Below are 18,620 nucleotides of genomic sequence, written 5' to 3' on the forward strand. Positions count from 1 at the left end.
TGTACTAGTTATTCATATCAAAAATAACATAAAAATCTTTCAAATTTTTTATTGAAAAATGTAAACAAACGTCCATGCCCAAACACATACAGTGCATACACATTCATTGTGTACACGTAATAGTTTTATACGTTTCAAACCTGTATATTTGATGTTATTATTGATTGTGAAGCATTGCAAATATTATTGATAGCTATTCTAAATATTTTGTACACATTTTTAAGAAGAAAAAGAGACAAACTACGTAAAAAAACTTGAAAATGTCCCGCATTGAATTCTATCTACTGTAGCTGTGAAGCGTTTGACAGCCAAGGTACTCACAGCACAGGTGGGTATCGAACATCACAGACAGAATCAACTGACATGTTCGATTCGAGGTTTGTGTTGTTTGTTTGTTTGTGTCTGACAGTGCACCTCCATATGATTATATGGGTTTGTTCGTGTCTTATGTCGTGTTCGATTGCTGCTAGAGCGCCGCCTAAGATGGCGGCAAGCTATCTGTTCTCGTTGAATCAAAATGTTGAAACATTTCAAAGAGAACCCGTTACAACCGTGAAAGTTTCGGTTGAAATCTTCATTCGCCTTCTAAGGTGACTACCCAAGTGCCACAAATCCACTAAACGACCACTAAACGCCTTCTAAACGACTCAAGTTCTCTACCTAAACGGAATATAGAAAGACTTCGTTTAGCAGACGGCAAACGACTCATGCATTCTAAAAATAGCAAAAAAAAATCTGGTGGCGCCATCTGTTTGTGGGATACCCAACTTCCTCGCTTGGAGGAGAGCTTTCTCATTTCCTCCGTACTGTTGTATGGTTTTGCATTGAAGTTATGCATCGCTAGAACTAGAACGGCGATACAATTGTTTAAATACTAAACTCCAATGGAAACCACCAGCACTGAAAAGCAAGTGAGATTTGAGTAATGGTCGTTGGTGTTGATACCCATGTATCTGACCACACGACCATTCATATAGACTTTTGCTCGGAAAGTTAGAAGGCTATATTGGCCATGATAAGATGAAACTTGTCGAAACACAGTGCAAGAAAAGGATAGCAATATAATGATGAGTTGTAATACGCCATCTATTGATCAAACCATTGAAGCTGTGGAGCTTTCATTTTTTTTCTATGGATATTCAATTTTCCAGTCGTTTAAGCTTAATCTGTGGCGCTTGGGTAAGGCCTTAAATGCCTTCTGATTGCCTTCAAAGCCGTTTAATGCTGGTAGGGTTCGGTGCACATAGCGATTCATCGATGTAGGCGTTGGACGAAAAACGACAACCATGGTTTTGTCCAACTAACAGACGAAAATTGCCCAAACGTATGTGAAGTTGTGTAATATTTATGAAGTGATCTAAATAACATAAAGATTAAATAAATACAGGTAAACTTAAAATGAATTGCAGCAGCTTCCGTGATATGGTACGGGTAACCAGTGGATCGCACGCACCCGCCAGACTGATATCGTTATTGGCCGCCTGGTGTACTGTTGTTGTCCGGATTAATTCAGGACGACACCAAAATATTCAAGACCTTACATGAAGCAGTCTCATTTCAAATGCTCAATCACTGCGTCACCTTACTTACTTACTTATCCGGCGCTACAACCGCTTTGCGGTATTGGCCTGCCTCAGGAGTGTCCGAAACTGCTCACGGTCTCGCGCCTTCGTCTGCCAGTCCGTTATCCCGGCCTTAATTGCGGACGCCTCCACGCCATCTTGCCACCTCAATTTGGGCCTACCAAACTACACTGCGTCACCTATTTGCCCTTATATTGGTGGAGGAAATGTCACATTATCCTCTCTTATTGTAGAACGCAAACGTGAATCACTTTTGTGAAGATTTACACTCAAACATCAAAATCAAAAATCAATACCAGTACACCGTCGAAGACTCCGAACAGAATCAGATACAGCGAGCTTTCGAGAACCTCAAAGCGCTGCGACTCATTGATTAATATCTGTGCGAAATGAAGCCGCGGAAGGCGCTGACGATATTTCCGACCATGCTGCATTTAGACGACTTTGTGCAGATACTGCCAGACTTGCTACAATGCGCCTTATTCGCAGCCGAAATACTTTCCCTGGTGGATGCGGAGCACTCTTATGCTATCGATGAGCTGGACAACATATTAGTAAACGTGAACCGATTGAACAACGAACAAGGAACGGAGTGCGATTAAATTACCGCAGCAGTGGTCAGCTACGATTTGACAGAACAATCCAGCGGAGAGGAGACACACAATGGACAGGTTTTTTCCTTGATTGACCTGGTGGCATCGGAAATCCGGTTATGCTCGAAACTATTCTTGCATTCAATCGAAAATTGCAATCGCAGTGGCTTCGAGTGGAATTGCTACGCTGTCTGCTAACCATGGAAAGCACGCTAAAACATTCAAGCTATCGCTCACCTTGAACGCTCACAGTTCCTATAATATCCGTGTACAGTAAAGGTCTGCAGCAGTGTATTCGGCGGAGCATGATTTGGGGCAAATTTAGGGTATTGCGTTTGCGGGAAAACATGCGTGTGCAGACAGCCCAGACTGTTCAACATGCTGAAGAGCGGAAAGAGTTCGAGAATTTCTGCTCTGCATCGGCGAGAGTCATACGACGTACGGCATAAGACATTCTCGGGGTTCGGTAAGGCATATGTCAAGATACCACGGGACTCTTTATATTACAGGTGTCCCCCGAGATACGACTGTATTTGGGACCGAAAAAATGTCACAAAGCAAGGCGTATGTCGAAAAAGTCGTATGTCGAATATCTATGAATATAAATTTTATAACCGAAGTTGAAGAGTTGGAATCTATGATATCGTGTATTTTATTTAAAATAATGTTCGATAATGTAATAATTATATTTTAAAAACCGTACACAATATAGATATTCAAGATAGGGTAGTTTTGGAATCTTTGGAAATGTGTGTATAACGGTTATCAGCCCAGATATTCAAAAAAAATACATCAATTTCTTGCAAATGACAACTTTTAACTGTCAAAATCAAAATCGTCGTATCTGCGAATCGTCGTAACTCGAGGGGGTCGTAACTCGGGGGACGCCTGTACTTGGAACATCTGATCCGAAAGGTTACGTAAATTTATCGCAAACAATGTGAATTTTAATACATAAATTATGTATTTCAAGTGGTACACGATCCACAATATAATTTATAAAATATTAAATAAAAGAATTAAGAAATCATAAATCAATATACTGCAATAAATGTTATAAATAATATAAGCACACAGAAAAAAATCTTTCACAAAGGATCCAAAAACAAAATGGTTTATTGAAGTGCAATTCTTATATGCCCTCGAATAAACGTTGCGTAGCCCTGTAACCGGGCCATTTTAACTAGTGTCTCTAAAACCAGCAATAATTGTCACAGTTTATAAGAGTTACTAATGGACATTATTATGTTATTTATTAAAATTCAACCGACGGTATGTGGCTATGGTCGATTGCATCGGTGTGTGTGTAGTAGTGGTGGGCCATGATCCGGAGTCGGGTCCGAGCCAGTCGAAATTGATTCCGACCCGTGGGTGCAGCGGGTACGCTATATCGGTGTCGGAATCAAAAGGAACCTGCGGGTGCAACAAATTTTGATCGACACGAATGTTCTGTAGGTGTGAGAAAGCATAAGGCAGCGGTCTAATGTTGTTGTGCGCAACATTGTTGCTCGGAAACATATCGCTGAGGTGGTCTATGAATGTTGCTGACAACATTTAGTTTTGACATTGTTTAGCGTTAAATATCAGTCAATTAACAGCTCAGAGTTTATTTTTTTATCATTCACTTGTTGAATATAGAGTTGAAAAAATAATATACAGTCAGTCCAAAAAGTATTCGTCTAGCTGAATATTTTTCAGAAAAAGGCGAATTTTGGCCGCAATAGGCATGGGGTGGTAAAAGTAATCATGGGGTTTGATAAAGGGACCATCAATACACACGTTTTGCTAAAAAATAAGCATTTAAATAGTACTATATCAACCAAAATACATAAAAAACTAAAAAAAGTCGTTTGATGGGCGCGCAAAAAGTATTCGTCCATCAGACTTTTGGCGAAATATGCGTAAGAAAACAAAGGTTATGGAGTCAAAAAATGTCCTGATCTTGTTTCTTATTGCATTTATGACTATTGGTGAATACTTGCACAACGCAAGAACTTATTTGAACCTTTAAAAGGCGTAGTTTTGACCCACACATCCTCCAAGACTTGTTCCAATTATTCGCTGGTAGAGAGATTGCATTTCCGGGCCACGTGGCCAAGTTCCATTGAAAAAATGGCAACTGCTATCATATTGAGAGTCTATTAATTTATTTTCATCAGTTTGGTGTCAGCTGGTTTGGTGTTTCGGGCAAATGACAATGCTCTGTATGTTCTCCAGCTCGACTGTTCTTGAAACTTGTGGTATTTTTTTAGTACAATTTCTCAGAACTGGCACCCAAAGTACTTTAAAACTGCAACAATATATTTCTCCATCTCGTCTCCTATCAATTTGAATCATTTTTTTAGCTCACCTTTTCTCCATGAGCCCTGGTAAAATGACACCATGGTGTTAACGTTACACGAGATTTTGTTGCTGCATCTTAGTAGACTGTTTTCGCTACAGTCGACGTCGGCCGTATGACCTTGGCGATTTAAACATGTTTTAACATGTTAGTACAGGCTAATTTGAAACAAATTCCTGAATTATTTGATGCACCTTAACAGATTTGGCCACTTTCTGGGTACGGTATTATTCAAACTAAACATGTTTGTAACAACTCACTCATTCAAGCTATTACATGACCAGCTACGATGAAATGCAGCATGACCCATCAACCAATCGTGACTCATCTATTCTCCTGACCTTATTGGCCATCACAAAATGCACTGATTCTTTCGTAAAATTTGATTTTTCGGACATTAAATCGCATCTTTCGTTAGATTAATCGTCAAGGATGGCTGCTTACATGGCAATTTGTCACACAATTAGTGTCAAAAAATGGCCAAACTCTGATCAAATGAAGAAACGAGGCCTTCCACACATTTTGTAACCTTCAAAAATGGGTAGGATAGGTTATGCATAAGTTAAAGATACGATTTGCGCCTTCATGCTCCAATCATTTAACTCCCCCGCTTTTAGTGGCTCTCTGACCGCTTGAAGTGCAATTGAAACAACAGAAATGCATTATTTTAGAAGGAAGTCACCAGTAGATTGATAATAATACATTTAATTCACGTCTAGGTAGTGTTTGTCCAGCGTAAATAATTAAAAACCTAGATGGACGAATACTTTTTGCGCGCCCATCAAACGACTTTTTTTAATTTTTTAAATAATTTAGTTGTTATTGCACTATTTTAATGCTCATTTTTAGCAAAACGTGTGTATTGATGGTCTCTTTATCAAACCGCATCATTATTTTTATCGCCCCATACGCACTGCGGCCATAATTCGCCTTTTTATTTAAAATATTCAGCTAGACGAATACTTTTTGGACTGACTGTATACACCGAAAAATTTATTATAAATGCTTAAAATCCAAATTTAGCGGATGTCAACAAAACGCAAACTGCTGCTGTGTCATTTCATACACCCGATAAATAGGTAACGCGATAATAGGGACCCAGGTAAATAGAAAATGTTGCCAGACAAAAATCAAATTGGTTTGAATTTGGCCTGCAACAAAGTTGCGCTACCTGTCAAAATCCATACATTTTGCCAGCAACAATGTTGCGCGCAACAAGATTAGACCAGTGCCTAAGCGATTCCGACCCGTGTGTACAGCCTGTTCGGGTCGAGTATTGAACCTACTTTGACCCGACCCGAACTCGCTGCACCAACAGGTCGATGTCGCTGATGCTTACTTGCACCCACCGGATTCGTTGTACCTACTGAACCTACTTATACATCTCGGGTCGACCCGAACGACTCCGGGTCGCATACGGATGGCTTCCGGTAGGTTCGGGGCGACCCTCCCATCACTGGTGTGCAGTGATGTGATCTTTGGATCGCACCTACGACTCCGATCCCACTCCGGCTATTGTTAGTCTGATTCCGACACCAGCAAAATCCGAACCAATAGTTCCGCCCAGAGCAGTCCGGAGTCACCCGGAGTCGTTCGGAATCGGAGTCATCCGGAGTCGTTTGGAGTCGTTTGAAGTCGGGAGACGACAGGAGTCGGAGTCATTCGGAATCGTCCAGAGTCGACCGGAGTAGGTCGGAGTCAACAGGAGCCGTCCGGTGCAATGTGATTGTGATCAAGCATTTCATTTCGTTGTATTTTTTGGTTTTCACTTTGCCCGCGCATTTTGTGTACAGGCCTTTGTTTCGAGGGATGACTCCGACCCTAACATATACAGGACGACTCCAGCCGATTCCGACTCCTAACGACTCCGAACAACTCAGGATGACTCCGAAAAACTCCGGATGACTCCCACTCCGAACGACTCCAGAGGACTCCGGGAGATTCCGGCCGATTCCGGGTGATTCCGGGAGCGTCCGGACGATTCCAAACGACTCGGGATAATTCTGGGAGGATCTACCTTCTGGAGTCGATTCCGAAATTATCGGAGTTGGATTGGAGTGGAATCTGGATTTGTGCCAACTTTACCCATCACTAGAAGTGTGTAGTACCCTGTACGAGAGCCGCATTTGATTACCCAAAAATAATATTTAAACTAAAAAACCTAAACTAATTTCGATTTGTATTAGTAACGGGACTGGAATAGTTTCAAAACATAATAGATGAGTGTATGAGATTACCGCACAGATCTGAAAAAGATCTCGTAAATTATTTAGATTTAGTTTGATCGGTATGCTGATGTTATTACATTTTTCTGGTCTATATTGGGTAAGACGCTGGACACAGAACAAATCAACAAACAGAAATATTAAAAATAAAATAAACCTAAACACTAGCTGGGAAATAAACTAGGAAATTTAAAAAAAACACCTTCAGTGGATATTAATGATGAAAAGAGTGAATATTGAATAAATCTAAAATATTTGAAAAAAAAAAACAAACTTTTTATACACTTTATTGCACATTTAGGAAATGTGTTTTACTCCATTCACTCAAACCCAAACATCTTCTCCTTTGTAGCACAAAAAAATAGCTGTGTCCACTTCACAAACAAAACAGTCAATCGGTAAAAGCCAAAAAATTAAATAAGTCAGTTGAAAAAAGTTTCATCCTTCTGTATAACACAATGCACACAATGCATCATGCTTCTTTGCAAACTCAATTTATTTCAATTACCTTATGCTTACATTCAAGCTAATCAAACACATTTTACATTTCTGTTCAACGTTTCAACAATCAACAAATTACATTCCACAACTTCCTAGACAGCCTCAAAACAAACAACATAACGCCTTTTACCAACTGAGCTCATATCGACCGTTAGTTGGCACTACGATGCCATTGCGAATGGTGATTTATCGTTCGTCTTTAGGAAAAAGTTTCCTTTGGCCGTTTTGGGGCAGGCAAAGCCAAGTGGAATTGGATTGCTCACGCACCCGCCAGTGTTAAGCGAGAGAAGGGAGTTGCACTTCACCGCCAACAGGCTCTTTTCCGTTTCGGGATACACCGTCTCGGCATACAGCTCCCAGGCACGCTTATGAGAACCTAGAGTGGAAGAAAAAAATATATGTGTTTAATCTACTCTTTTTTCTACACCAATCATCTAAAAGGTATACGTACATGCCGGATCTAGACATCCCGGTTGAACGGAAACGACGCTAAAGAAAATGAAATACAAGTTACAGCACACGATTGCAACGATCTTATGATGAACATCTTACCCGTTGGGATAAAAATCTGCATCTCCGATTGGATCACGCTTGCCCAGCACCTTCGCATTGGTATGAATAATGTCCACGAAATCGGCATCACCCCGCTGTATGCCACTCAGCGATTCGCCCTCATTGAAGCATGGATTGGCCGGATCAAGACCGGTGATACGTGGTATCGATTTGTTCGTTTTATACTGAAAGTATCGCCCAGCACCTCCAACGATGTGTGCGCCCAAGCTGTGTCCTAGCAAGTTTCGGAATGAAGTTATAGCGACGCGCGCGTACTAAAGCACTAGCACTGCCCAGCTACCTACCTATCAGGTGAATCTTCTCCAGTGGCACGTACTTGATCAGTCCCTTCAGCCCATCCGCCAAACCTTCGCCAAGATCGTTCGTATTGAATGCGGACCAGGTGTACAGTGTGTCCACATACTCGGCCGTATCGATAACGACAAAGTTGTACCCGCCACGTGCCTTATACGCGTTGTAGATCGTATCGATTGCCCGATTCGGCTCGTTCACGTTCGACGTCCATCCGGTCACCAAAATGACCGTATCGTATGATTTGTTGAACAGTTCGTTCTTCCACAGATCGTCCGATTCCAGCAACGGTATGGTAACGTTGTTGTCTTCCGTCATCAGTATGTAGTTCATGTCCGTTATGTTGACTTCATTCTCGGACGCAGTTGCATTGGAGAGTAGTGCCACCGAACCTTAGCAGGATGGAATGAAAGCTCCATAGTAGCGTAGTGCAAAAATCAATGCTACCATCCTCCTCTGGAGGGTGTACTTACATATTTGATTGATCGTTGCAGCGATCGCTTCCGCCGGTAGGCCAATGACCGATTGCTTACTAAATTCCAGCAGCTGCTCCGGAGAGAATATTTGCGGTATACTCTCAGCAATGCCCTTCGCCGTTTTGGCTGCCACCTTTGCGACGTCTCCCGTCTTCTTCACCAATCCACCGAAGTCAAAGGGGTGCACTTCCAGAGCGCAAAAGCATCCGATCAGTACGATCGACACGATCATCCGCTTGCCCATCTTGCTACGGGTTGCAGGTCACAGATAACAAACGGGCGTGGGAATTGCATAGCATAGAATAGTTGAGAAAAAAAAACACAAACCGCAATAGGAGTAAGAGAGTAAGGGAAATTAGTGTTGTTTGATGCATTGTTTCCACTTTCCCTCGGTTTGTTTTGATGCCTATGACTAACATGGGAATTTACAACAACGCATGTACCGTTACGCTAAATGATGCAAACATAAAAAAGAACTCACAAATCATTAGAACGAGAACCAGGAAGTGGATATGAGAGAAAAGACGCATTTAATGTTTTACAGTACAGGCGGTCCCCGAGATACACGGTACCTCTTATACGCGGATTCGGAGATACGCGGTTTTCTAAATATGACAATTCTTTGAGCAAATTGTACTGATTTGACACATCAATTTTAAATTGCCAAATAATTTCCGTTTTGATCGAATGTTAAAAACTATTTCAAATGGTTTAAAACTGTTATATTCTGTAAGAATCATATCAACTAATTCATAAAGTAACTATAACCTCCCCTTACTTGCAAAATTACACGAACATTACTGATATTTTAGCTGGAAACCACGAGATTCGACTTACGCGGAAATTCGAGATACGCGGTATTTGGTGACCGTTTTCGGTCCCGATTAACCGTGTATCTCGGGGACCGCCTGTACTCGAAAGATCAACATTTGAATAATTGAATACTAATCCTTTTCCGTTAATCCATTAGAACGGATGACGATAGTGGAAATGACTACTGATTAAGATCAATTATTATAAATTATCACTTCAGGCTATTCAATCATTTGCGATACAGCTACTACATTTAAAAATGATGTGATAAATCTTCTGTGGAATTATAGTTAGCTATTATTTTTTACTATTACTAATACAAATTATACTCTTGGTGTGTGATAGACAGTGAAACCAAGCTTTGCGAGAATCCTTCTGCAAAAGTGATATCGTTATAGAAAATTAGCAAAGACCCTATTATTCGTGGTAAAGATCTCTGGATAAAAAAACCTTTTTAACGATAATCCTTCGGTTGACGTTGATAAAACAGTACCTTAAACATCGATCCATTATTTCATTATCGATTTCCGTTTTCAAACGTCTTCCATGAAAACATTGTTGCCGAAATTAGATCGCATGTATAGCCATAATACAATTAAAATTGCTTTTTTATGTTCGACTATTAGCAGATCGTGATCTTGATTCAAGCATAAAGCTGTCACAATTGACACTAATTTTATACAAGACAATATACATATTAATGACAGTAGATGAAAAATTCATGACCTATGAGCGTCATCAATATAAAGCAATTAAATGGTAATTCATTAAACAGCTACCAACTCCTGTGAAAGTAAGAATGTTACAGGTACATTCGTAGCAACTGAAAAATATTAAAAATGCTCCTTTATGTTCAAAAATATGGTATAGAAATTGAAGCTACTATATCAATCTTTCTACTGCGAATGCAACAGTTCTAACCGTTGTCTCTCCACAAACACAAACTCAGCCAATCGTATACACTTCACCATTTTGCCACATTAATCCTTTCTACTACCATCATCTGCTCGAAAACATTATGCGCAGCTTAGTATTCCTACCACGTTTTCCACCAGCCAGCACACACACACAGTAACTGTAACAGACAGACACTTTATGCCGAACACACGCGTGCTTTCAGAGATCAGCTTCACACGACGAAACAAATCGAACTAATCTGTGATCTGAGAAAAATTATAATTTTATATCCGCGTAATGCAGTGTGTAGTGTGGCTGGCGGGCTATACTCCACCCCCCCCCCCCCCCCCCCCCCCATTCGCTGGCTGACTCCCGCACACCTTCACCACACCTGAGATGGAGCCGGTTGCGCATGTTGATTCATTCTGATGCTGGAGCGTGCGGCTTGTTGACGCCATGCAGTTTTGCGATGGCCGCTGGCGATGGAGAGATGACGATCGACGCGACCACTATACGCATCCGTAAATCACTCCGCAAAAAGGCACGAGCGTGTGCAATGAGAAGAAGAAAAAAGAACCAAAAAAAACCAACGGCTTTGCGGACAGACTGTGCACGGCCAATGTCATCATGCTTCCGATGCGGCCGATACTACCGTGCTACCGGTTCAAGGATAACAGAACTTATTGATGCTGGGAGGTAAACCACCTTTGCTTTGTGACAAGTCCAATCATCATAACGGAAGAAAGAAAGCTTAGGTCACAGGACATACCGTTCATTGGCGATCGTAGCACTGATCGATAAAAAAACGGCCATACTTTATATACGACACACTCAAACGGAAGTTCAATGTTGAGCGATGATTTTGATTGATTATTGCATTTATTTTACGATACTTACTCATCACAAATATGTACAACTGCTGGGCCGTTTCACAATCTGTGAACCAGTGTATATTCTTCGTGCATGGCAAACACCGTCCACAGTATCGATCGCAGACAAATTTGAATGTTTACTGATGAATATTCAGCAGGCGTAGGCCTTTTTTGTGAACGCTCATTACGTCGAGTTTGGACCGCTTTTCGAGAGCATTTGCCAATTGTGCGGGACTTCTCTTGACCTTCACAAACGCTATCCGTAAGCAAAGGAAGTTATATTTTTCAGCGATAGCAAGCACTTTCTAAGTGTTATGAATATTTGGTAATGCTGTGTACCACCCTCTCAACAATAGCATATGCTTGTTATAACATTATCAAAGTAATGTATCATATTATTTATTTTATGTTTATTGTTTTCTTTAAATTCAGTTTTTCAGAATTTTCAAACATTAATTTTCTGTCCTTGTTTAGCTATGAAAAATTGAAGGTTGAAAATTGAAGATGAGACATTAAAGAGAATATTTTTAATATAGGTTTATGTTTAAGGTTAACGTAAAGGTTCAGGTGCATATTCTTTTAAATAAAAAGAAAAATTGGACAATGTTGCCATTGAACAAATGTTGCCGCAACCCGAGACTAAAATAAATTGGAATTTAAAAATATTCCTAAACACCTTTGTATTTTTGTATTTTTACATCAATAAGATCAAATACCAAAAATTACTCGCCGTATTGTTATAGCATTTCTTGTGCTAACGATTTATAACTTTCTCAAGGTATTTCCTCCTGTTTATTAACTTTATAGCGGGCACATTCGGTTGCATTAAAATTATTATTATTATTATTTTTTTTGCTTGGTGACTGTGATTGTCCGGTCTGCTAGTACAGTCGAGTCGGCCGGTCTGGATAGGGCCGATCTGGTGGTACAGTCGTCAACTCGTACGACTTAACAACATGCCCGTCATGGGTTCAAGCTCCGAATAGACCGTGCCCCTGTACGTAAGACTGAGAATCTTGCTATGATAACAATAAGTCACTGAAAGCTAAGTTCTCTTCAGTAGTAGTGGGTACAGGCATGCCTTGACCGACAACGATTGTTGTGCCAATGAAGGAAGAAGGAGAACTGTGATTGTAGTTGTTGATTAGTGATCTTCCCCAAGTGCCACAAATCCACTAGCTTTGAGAGCTTTCTCCTTCCTTCTGTACTGTTGTATGGTTTGGCATTGAATTTATCCCAAGCGTCACAGATTAAGCTTAAACGACTGGAAAATCAAATATCGATAGAAAAAAAAGATTGCTCCATAGCTTCATTGGTTTGCACAATAGATGGCGTATTATAACTCATCATTATATCGCTGTCTTTTTCTTGAAATGTGTTTCGACAAGTTTCATCTTATCATGATCTATATAGCCTTCTAGCTTTCCGAACAAAAATCTATATGAATGGTCGTGTGGTCAGATACGTGGGTATACAACCATTATTCGAATCTCATTTGCTTTTCAGTGCTGGTGGTTTTCATTGGAGTTTAGTATTTTAACAATCGTATCGCCGTTGTAGTTCTAACGGTGCATAACTTCAATGCAAAACCATACAACAGTACAGAGGAAATGAGAAAGCTCTCCTCCAAGCGAGGAAGTTGGGTATCCCACAAACAGATGGCGCCACCAGATTTTTTTTGCTATTTTTAAATTGCATGAGTCGTTTGCCGTCTGCTAAACGAAGACGTTCTATATTCCGTTTAGGTTGAGAGCTTGAGCCGTTTAGAACCCGTTTAGTGGTCGTTTAGTGGATTTGTGGCACTTAGATAGTTGTTCATGTAGCCATCCCAAGCGCCACAGATATTAAGCTTAAACGACTGGAAAATTGAATATCCATAGAAAATAAAAATGAAAGCTCCACAGCTTAAATGGTTTGATCAATAGATGGCGTATTACAACTCATCATTATATTGCTATCCTTTTCTTGCACTGTGTTTCGACAAGTTTCATCTTATCATGGCCTATATAGCCTTCTAACTTTCTGAGCAAAAATCTATATGAATGGTCGTGTGGTCATGGTCATATACGTGGGTATCAACACCAACGACCATTTCTCAAATCTCACTTGCTTCAGTGCTGGTGGTTTCCGTTGGAGTTTAGTATTTAAACAATCGTATCGCCGTTCTAGTTCTAGCGATGCATAACTTCAATGCGAAACCATACAACAGTACAGGCGGTCCCTGAGATACACGGTATCTCTTATACGCGGATTCGGAGATACGCGGTTTTCAAAATTTGACAGTTATTTGAGCAAATTGTACTGATTTGACACATCCATTGTGAAATACCAAATAATTTCCGTATTGATCGAATGTAAAATACCATTTAAAAAGGTTTAAAACTGTTCAATTCATCAGAAACATATCAAATAATTAATTTGGTGGCTAAAACCACCCCCTACTTGCAAAATTGCACGAAAATTTGTGATATTTTGGCTGGAAATCACGAGATTCGACTTACGCGGAAATTCGAGATACGCGGTATTTTGCGGCCGTTTTCGGTCCCCAATAACCGTGTATCTCGGGGACCGCCTGTACAGAGGAAATGAGAAAGCTCTCCTCCAAGCGATGAAGCTCAGCTGGTTGGGGTATCCCACCAACAGATAGCGCCACCAGCTTTTTTGCTATTTTTAAAACGCATGAGTCGTTTGCCGTCTGCTAAACGAAGTCTTTCTATATTCCGTTTAGGTAGAGAACTTGAGTCGTTTAAAAGCCGTTTAGTGGTCGTTTAGTGGATTTGTGGCACTTGGGATCTTATACTTAAATAATATCGTTTTTTTATAAAACAACGTCACACAAAATTAGCTTTTGTTTTTCATTAAAAATCGAAGCTACGAATATAAAAAGAGCTCGACGGCATCGTCAATCGGTAGAAGAAAGTCTAATTTACGAACTCACCAAATCTTAGCACTTTCAACACACTTGATCACAAACTAATCCACAATTTCAGGCGTATCGAGTACTAATCGAGCAGATATGGGAAAACAACGAGCAAATATCACTTGGGTAGCAGCGGCCTGCGGCTTTGTTGCTCCCTACTGTCAAATATGCTATCGGTGCTTTGCAAGGCAGCATCTATGAGCCTACCTGTTCCGATGAATATGTAGCTCCGATTGTCACCTGCGCACTGAGCATCGATTGAGGAATCAAAACAAAAGCTGTTTACGTTTGTTCTGCAGAAATTCTCAACTCGCGATAGTTTTTTAACTGTTTTAAATAGCATTTTAGGGATTAGTACTTATCTAAAACGTGACTGTGGTCCTTTCGTGTCATTACTGTTGAACCTAGATTCATTCTACTCATGAATCATTTTTTTTTTCGCGCTAAAATTGGTTAAGGTAGGAAAATAGGCTTTTGCTGTAAGTAGTGAAAGCATTTTTCATTCTGCCGCATCTTATCTATTCATGGACTTGTATCGCTTGTGGTTTTCAGACCATATAACATATATTTGAATATCATCAAAACAACCCTTTTTGAAATATGGAAGAATATTTGGATGATCCCCTAATAGAGTTTGTGAAAGTGGAGGGAAATGATGATTCTGACAATCAATTCGTCGACGATACGGAAATCGAAGATCCCAATTTATTATCACGTCCCAAGAAGATTCGGAAAATAATGTGTTATCAAACCGACAACCAAAAAGTTGTTCACCCTAAACATATTGCAAACAGGCATGTTGGTATGGCGGCGATGCCGGTGCTACAGAAAACCGGAATCCGAAAAATTCCTACAGAAAACCGGAATCCACACATAAAACAGATGGCAAGGAACCACGACGCCACACCGACGAAGTTAGTGGCACATAACTACGAGAACCGTAAAATGGTCAAACATTTGACAGATAAACACGACGGTACGTCCATCTAGCTAACACGGCTATCAAATCAGACGATTCAATGGTTTAATTTCACATTTCAGATGAAGTAAGAAGGAAGAAAATGATAATTGAAGCTCACCAAACAAACATGGAAGAAAAAAAATTCAAGAAAAATGTAAGTCAACCATCGATAGAATTGAGTGTTGAAAGAAGAGGAATCGATTCCAAAACCTAATTGTAACAATACATCTCATTGCCAGATGATTCCGATGAGTGAAAAGAAGACAATCGATTTGATCAGAAGAATCGAAAAAGAGCCGTCTATATGGGACAAAAAACATGAGGGTTACAGAAGCAAAGCGAACAAAGATAAAGCCTGGAGTCGTGTGGTTGGAAAAACAGGAATCCCATTAGAAATTGTTAAAGCCAAATGGTCATCGGTTCTAGGATCGTTTCGACATTACAAAGCACTGCACCTAAAAGATCGAGGTACCCGGATCAGTTATATCCTTAAGCATTTCTTCAAGCCTGTTAGCGTTTCGATTAATAATATCTATGAGGTTATTGTTATTTCTTTTAGGTCATAGACCAAATTGGTTCGCCTATGATGCATTGAGTTTTATGCTCAACTCAACAGATAACGGATATCAACCGGATGCCATCGAGGTAAACACTTTTTTATTTATTCATCTATATTTTGTTTTTTTTTTGTAATATACATCAATTATATTTTATTTAATGATTATTTAAAATTCCAAAGAATGGGATTCACTGCTGTATAAGTTGTGACAATGTATATGAATTAATTTCTGTTCTTGCTGTAGCATTTCTTAAACTAATTAACAAAGTAAAATTTAATTGTAGGACACCTCTGTCACTGAGTACATTGACGACCCTCGGGCTTCCGAGGAACATTACGAAAGTGAACACATGGAAGAAGAAGAATACTTATTGCAGAATGAGACCCGTTCTCCGAAGAAAAGAACGCCGATGAAGGAAGACGCGGTGGACAGTACTTGTTCTGACGATTCGAATAGTGCAGAAATCTTGCGTATTGTGCGCTCCATGTCAAAAGTGTTAGACAAAATGGCCAACGTTGGTATGCCCGTTGACTATGGACGCTATGTGAATCAGCATCTGAAGGAATACGACGAAGCGATACGAAGAAAAACCGTTAAAGGCATCATGGACCTCATCGCGGCTGCAAATGCCGAAATGGCAAACAAATATCCCGAGCGAATAATATGCAAAACATAACAAGATGTGCGCTATGTTCAACAGCAGTTAGTTTTGTAAGCTTATTTTATGGATTTTTTTTTATTTCATCGCCGAATTATTCCGATTTGATTTAAACCGCTTGTACATTTTGACGCAATTTATGTGCTGTAAAATTGCTCTAATAAATTCAACGTAAATGTTTTATATTTTAATATATTCTTCTTTTTCTATGCTGGCTTTCGAGACTCTCGAACTACGACACCTATTAAAACAATAAAACCTAACTAGAAATATGTATCCAAATTAAGGTTTCTCATTTTTTTAACTGAAGCAAATTATTATGATTCGTGTCAACGCTGCTTCAGTATTGTGCTGTGTGAAAAAGGCCTTTTGCTTTAGTGTAATAAGGCCCTAATCACAGAACAGCTGTCGATGGCTTTGTTTACTACGATACAAACAATCCCGATTTGAAACAGCGGAATAAATTAATAAATACGTATGTTAAACATGAACAATCTAATGTGATCAGTCGGATGTTATTTGCGTGCGTGAAAACTAATCTTACTAATCAGTGATCAAAAAATCGTCCAATAACTAGGTACAGTTTTGAACTTACCGGAAGAAGTAGTTCAGCAAAGTGTCCGATCACAACAAATTGATGTTTTTTTCTCTTGCTTTTGCGCTTAAAAAAGTGAGCTATGGATTTTGGCTAATAGTTCACTGCAAAATAATTATTGCGCTACATCCACAACAAATCAAATTATATGCTGTTCGCATCTTTTTCAGAAATATGGAATCGTGCAAAAAACAACCAGCGACCGCTGGTTCTGCTAGCCGCAGTTCGAGAGGCAAAAAGACTGGAACCACGAAAAAGCAAACAAGCGATAAGGATAGAGAACGAATCGTTAATGCATATTTGAAAGGATTCGGTGCAAAAATGATCAGCAACATGCTTAACATCAACATCTACACCGTGTACTACATCCTGAAGCAGTACAGAAGAACCGGCCAAGTGTTTTCCGCAGAACGTGGAGGACACAATGCTAAAGCGTTATCAGACGACGTTGCGCAAAGTATTCGCCAGTGGTTTGAAGAGGACAGCACACTGAGGCCGAAGCAACTGGCCCAGAAGGTGTGGGAACAGTACCATATACGTGTGAGTCCATGCGCCGTTCAACGTGAGTTGAAAGACTTGCAGAAGAAGTTATATAAAAGCATGCAGCCCGTTTCCAAACCGAACAGTACCATTCAGCACAAGAATGATTCTAATTGTAATGCGACAAGAAAAGAATCCCTTGCCATAAAAGACTGTCTTGTAGCGAACGAAAGCACAGTATTTATCAAGCAGGAATACGGCAACAGCAGTGACGATGATGCACAGTTAACAGATCACATTGACATTGGCGAAACTCAGCTAACTTACGGCAGTGGTGATTTCAAAGACAAATTTGAACCTACTGCTTCTAACAGCATTCATACCGGTATTAGACGCCCACATGGGACGGAATCAGGAGCATACCTAGATTCTGGTAAGTATCGAATTGGGCATCTCGTTAAATGATAATAGGACTGAAGAAACGAGTAGTTTCTTATGTTGGTTTTTTTCTTTCATTGCAGTTACAAATGGAGCAATACAAGATTATGCAGAATCTGAGGGCGAATACACAGAGGTACAGCAACAAGTGAATAATAATCAGGAAACAATTTGCATACCCACAATTATTTGTATCTTTTCCCCACCATCGAGCTTCAATCGTTTCAACTACATAGCAAGCGTCCATTATTGAATTCGTTTTCGTTTCAGGATCCACTTGGAAGCAGCCCCCTCCACACCTTTCCATCCACAACCAGGAAAAAACAGATCCAAGCAGACGACCTGCGTAGTGTAGGAACCAATGCGCATACTGTGAACAACAGGAAACCAGTGGCAAGCAATTCCGTTGCAACGTTTAACATAAACGGTATTAAAGCTGTTGTCGTAGACGGCAATTCAGTGGATGTTCCAGCGGGTGGCAACTGTACTGCAACAAAAAACATTTGCATACATTGTCCTTGCTTCGATAAACTGGTGAGCGAGCAGAAGAAAATGTTAGAACAATTTGTCGCCAGCCAACAAAAAATCATCAATGAAATGCGGGAGGCACAACAAACTTTAATAAACAAACTGGAATGCATGGAAGGGTCGCTTATAACTAAGCAAAGGGAATAATAATCAATTATATAGGATGTATTTGTGTTTACTTTTAATTTATTTCATTACACTTATGTAACACAATACATACAATAAATACTAACTTTACGAAACTTTTTTTAATTATGAACAACGCGTCAACCGTACCGAGTTTCGACGAGAGTTTTGCTAGACACTACTATGCAT

The 18,620-nt window shown here is 39.9% G+C and overlaps 3 protein-coding genes across 7 annotated transcripts; 2 read left to right on the forward strand and 1 right to left on the reverse strand.

The window, feature by feature from the left end:
* Nucleotides 1-7,220: 7,220 nt before the first annotated feature.
* Nucleotides 7,221-10,558, reverse strand: LOC1274779 (vitellogenin-3). The gene is made up of 6 exons (XM_313980.5): nucleotides 10,437-10,558; nucleotides 8,581-8,831; nucleotides 8,101-8,499; nucleotides 7,796-8,030; nucleotides 7,695-7,732; nucleotides 7,221-7,619 (listed from the first exon to the last, which is right to left on the reverse strand). Exons 2-6 carry the CDS (start codon nucleotides 8,825-8,827, stop codon nucleotides 7,405-7,407), a joined length of 1,134 nt encoding a protein of 377 aa, XP_313980.5. The 5' UTR covers nucleotides 8,828-8,831; nucleotides 10,437-10,558; the 3' UTR covers nucleotides 7,221-7,404.
* Nucleotides 10,559-14,321: 3,763 nt separating this feature from the next.
* LOC1274780 (uncharacterized) lies at nucleotides 14,322-16,455 on the forward strand. 4 transcript variants are annotated; one of them, XM_061644505.1, is made up of 6 exons: nucleotides 14,324-14,564; nucleotides 14,638-15,061; nucleotides 15,127-15,200; nucleotides 15,286-15,514; nucleotides 15,606-15,691; nucleotides 15,890-16,455. In XM_061644505.1, the coding sequence occupies exons 2-6, from the start codon at nucleotides 14,686-14,688 to the stop codon at nucleotides 16,280-16,282; spliced, it is 1,158 nt and encodes a 385-aa protein (XP_061500489.1). In that variant the 5' UTR covers nucleotides 14,324-14,564; nucleotides 14,638-14,685; the 3' UTR covers nucleotides 16,283-16,455. The 4 variants fall into 4 exon arrangements, with proteins under 4 accessions (XP_061500491.1, XP_061500489.1, XP_061500490.1 ...); XM_061644506.1 differs by having other exon boundaries at nucleotides 14,324-14,543; XM_061644508.1 differs by having other exon boundaries at nucleotides 14,324-14,543; nucleotides 14,717-15,061.
* A 183-nt stretch (nucleotides 16,456-16,638) lies between these two features.
* On the forward strand, nucleotides 16,639-18,580 carry LOC3289900 (uncharacterized). 2 transcript variants are annotated; one of them, XM_061644504.1, is made up of 4 exons: nucleotides 16,639-16,934; nucleotides 17,030-17,772; nucleotides 17,861-17,913; nucleotides 18,048-18,580. In XM_061644504.1, exons 2-4 carry the CDS (start codon nucleotides 17,034-17,036, stop codon nucleotides 18,450-18,452), a joined length of 1,197 nt encoding a protein of 398 aa, XP_061500488.1. In that variant the 5' UTR covers nucleotides 16,639-16,934; nucleotides 17,030-17,033; the 3' UTR covers nucleotides 18,453-18,580. The 2 variants fall into 2 exon arrangements, with proteins under 2 accessions (XP_061500488.1, XP_558490.3); XM_558490.3 differs by having other exon boundaries at nucleotides 16,640-16,841.
* The last annotated feature ends 40 nt before the right edge of the window (nucleotides 18,581-18,620 follow it).

Source organism: Anopheles gambiae, chromosome 2 (genome assembly GCF_943734735.2).
Source record: "Anopheles gambiae chromosome 2, idAnoGambNW_F1_1, whole genome shotgun sequence".
NCBI lineage: Eukaryota > Metazoa > Arthropoda > Insecta > Diptera > Culicidae > Anopheles > Anopheles gambiae.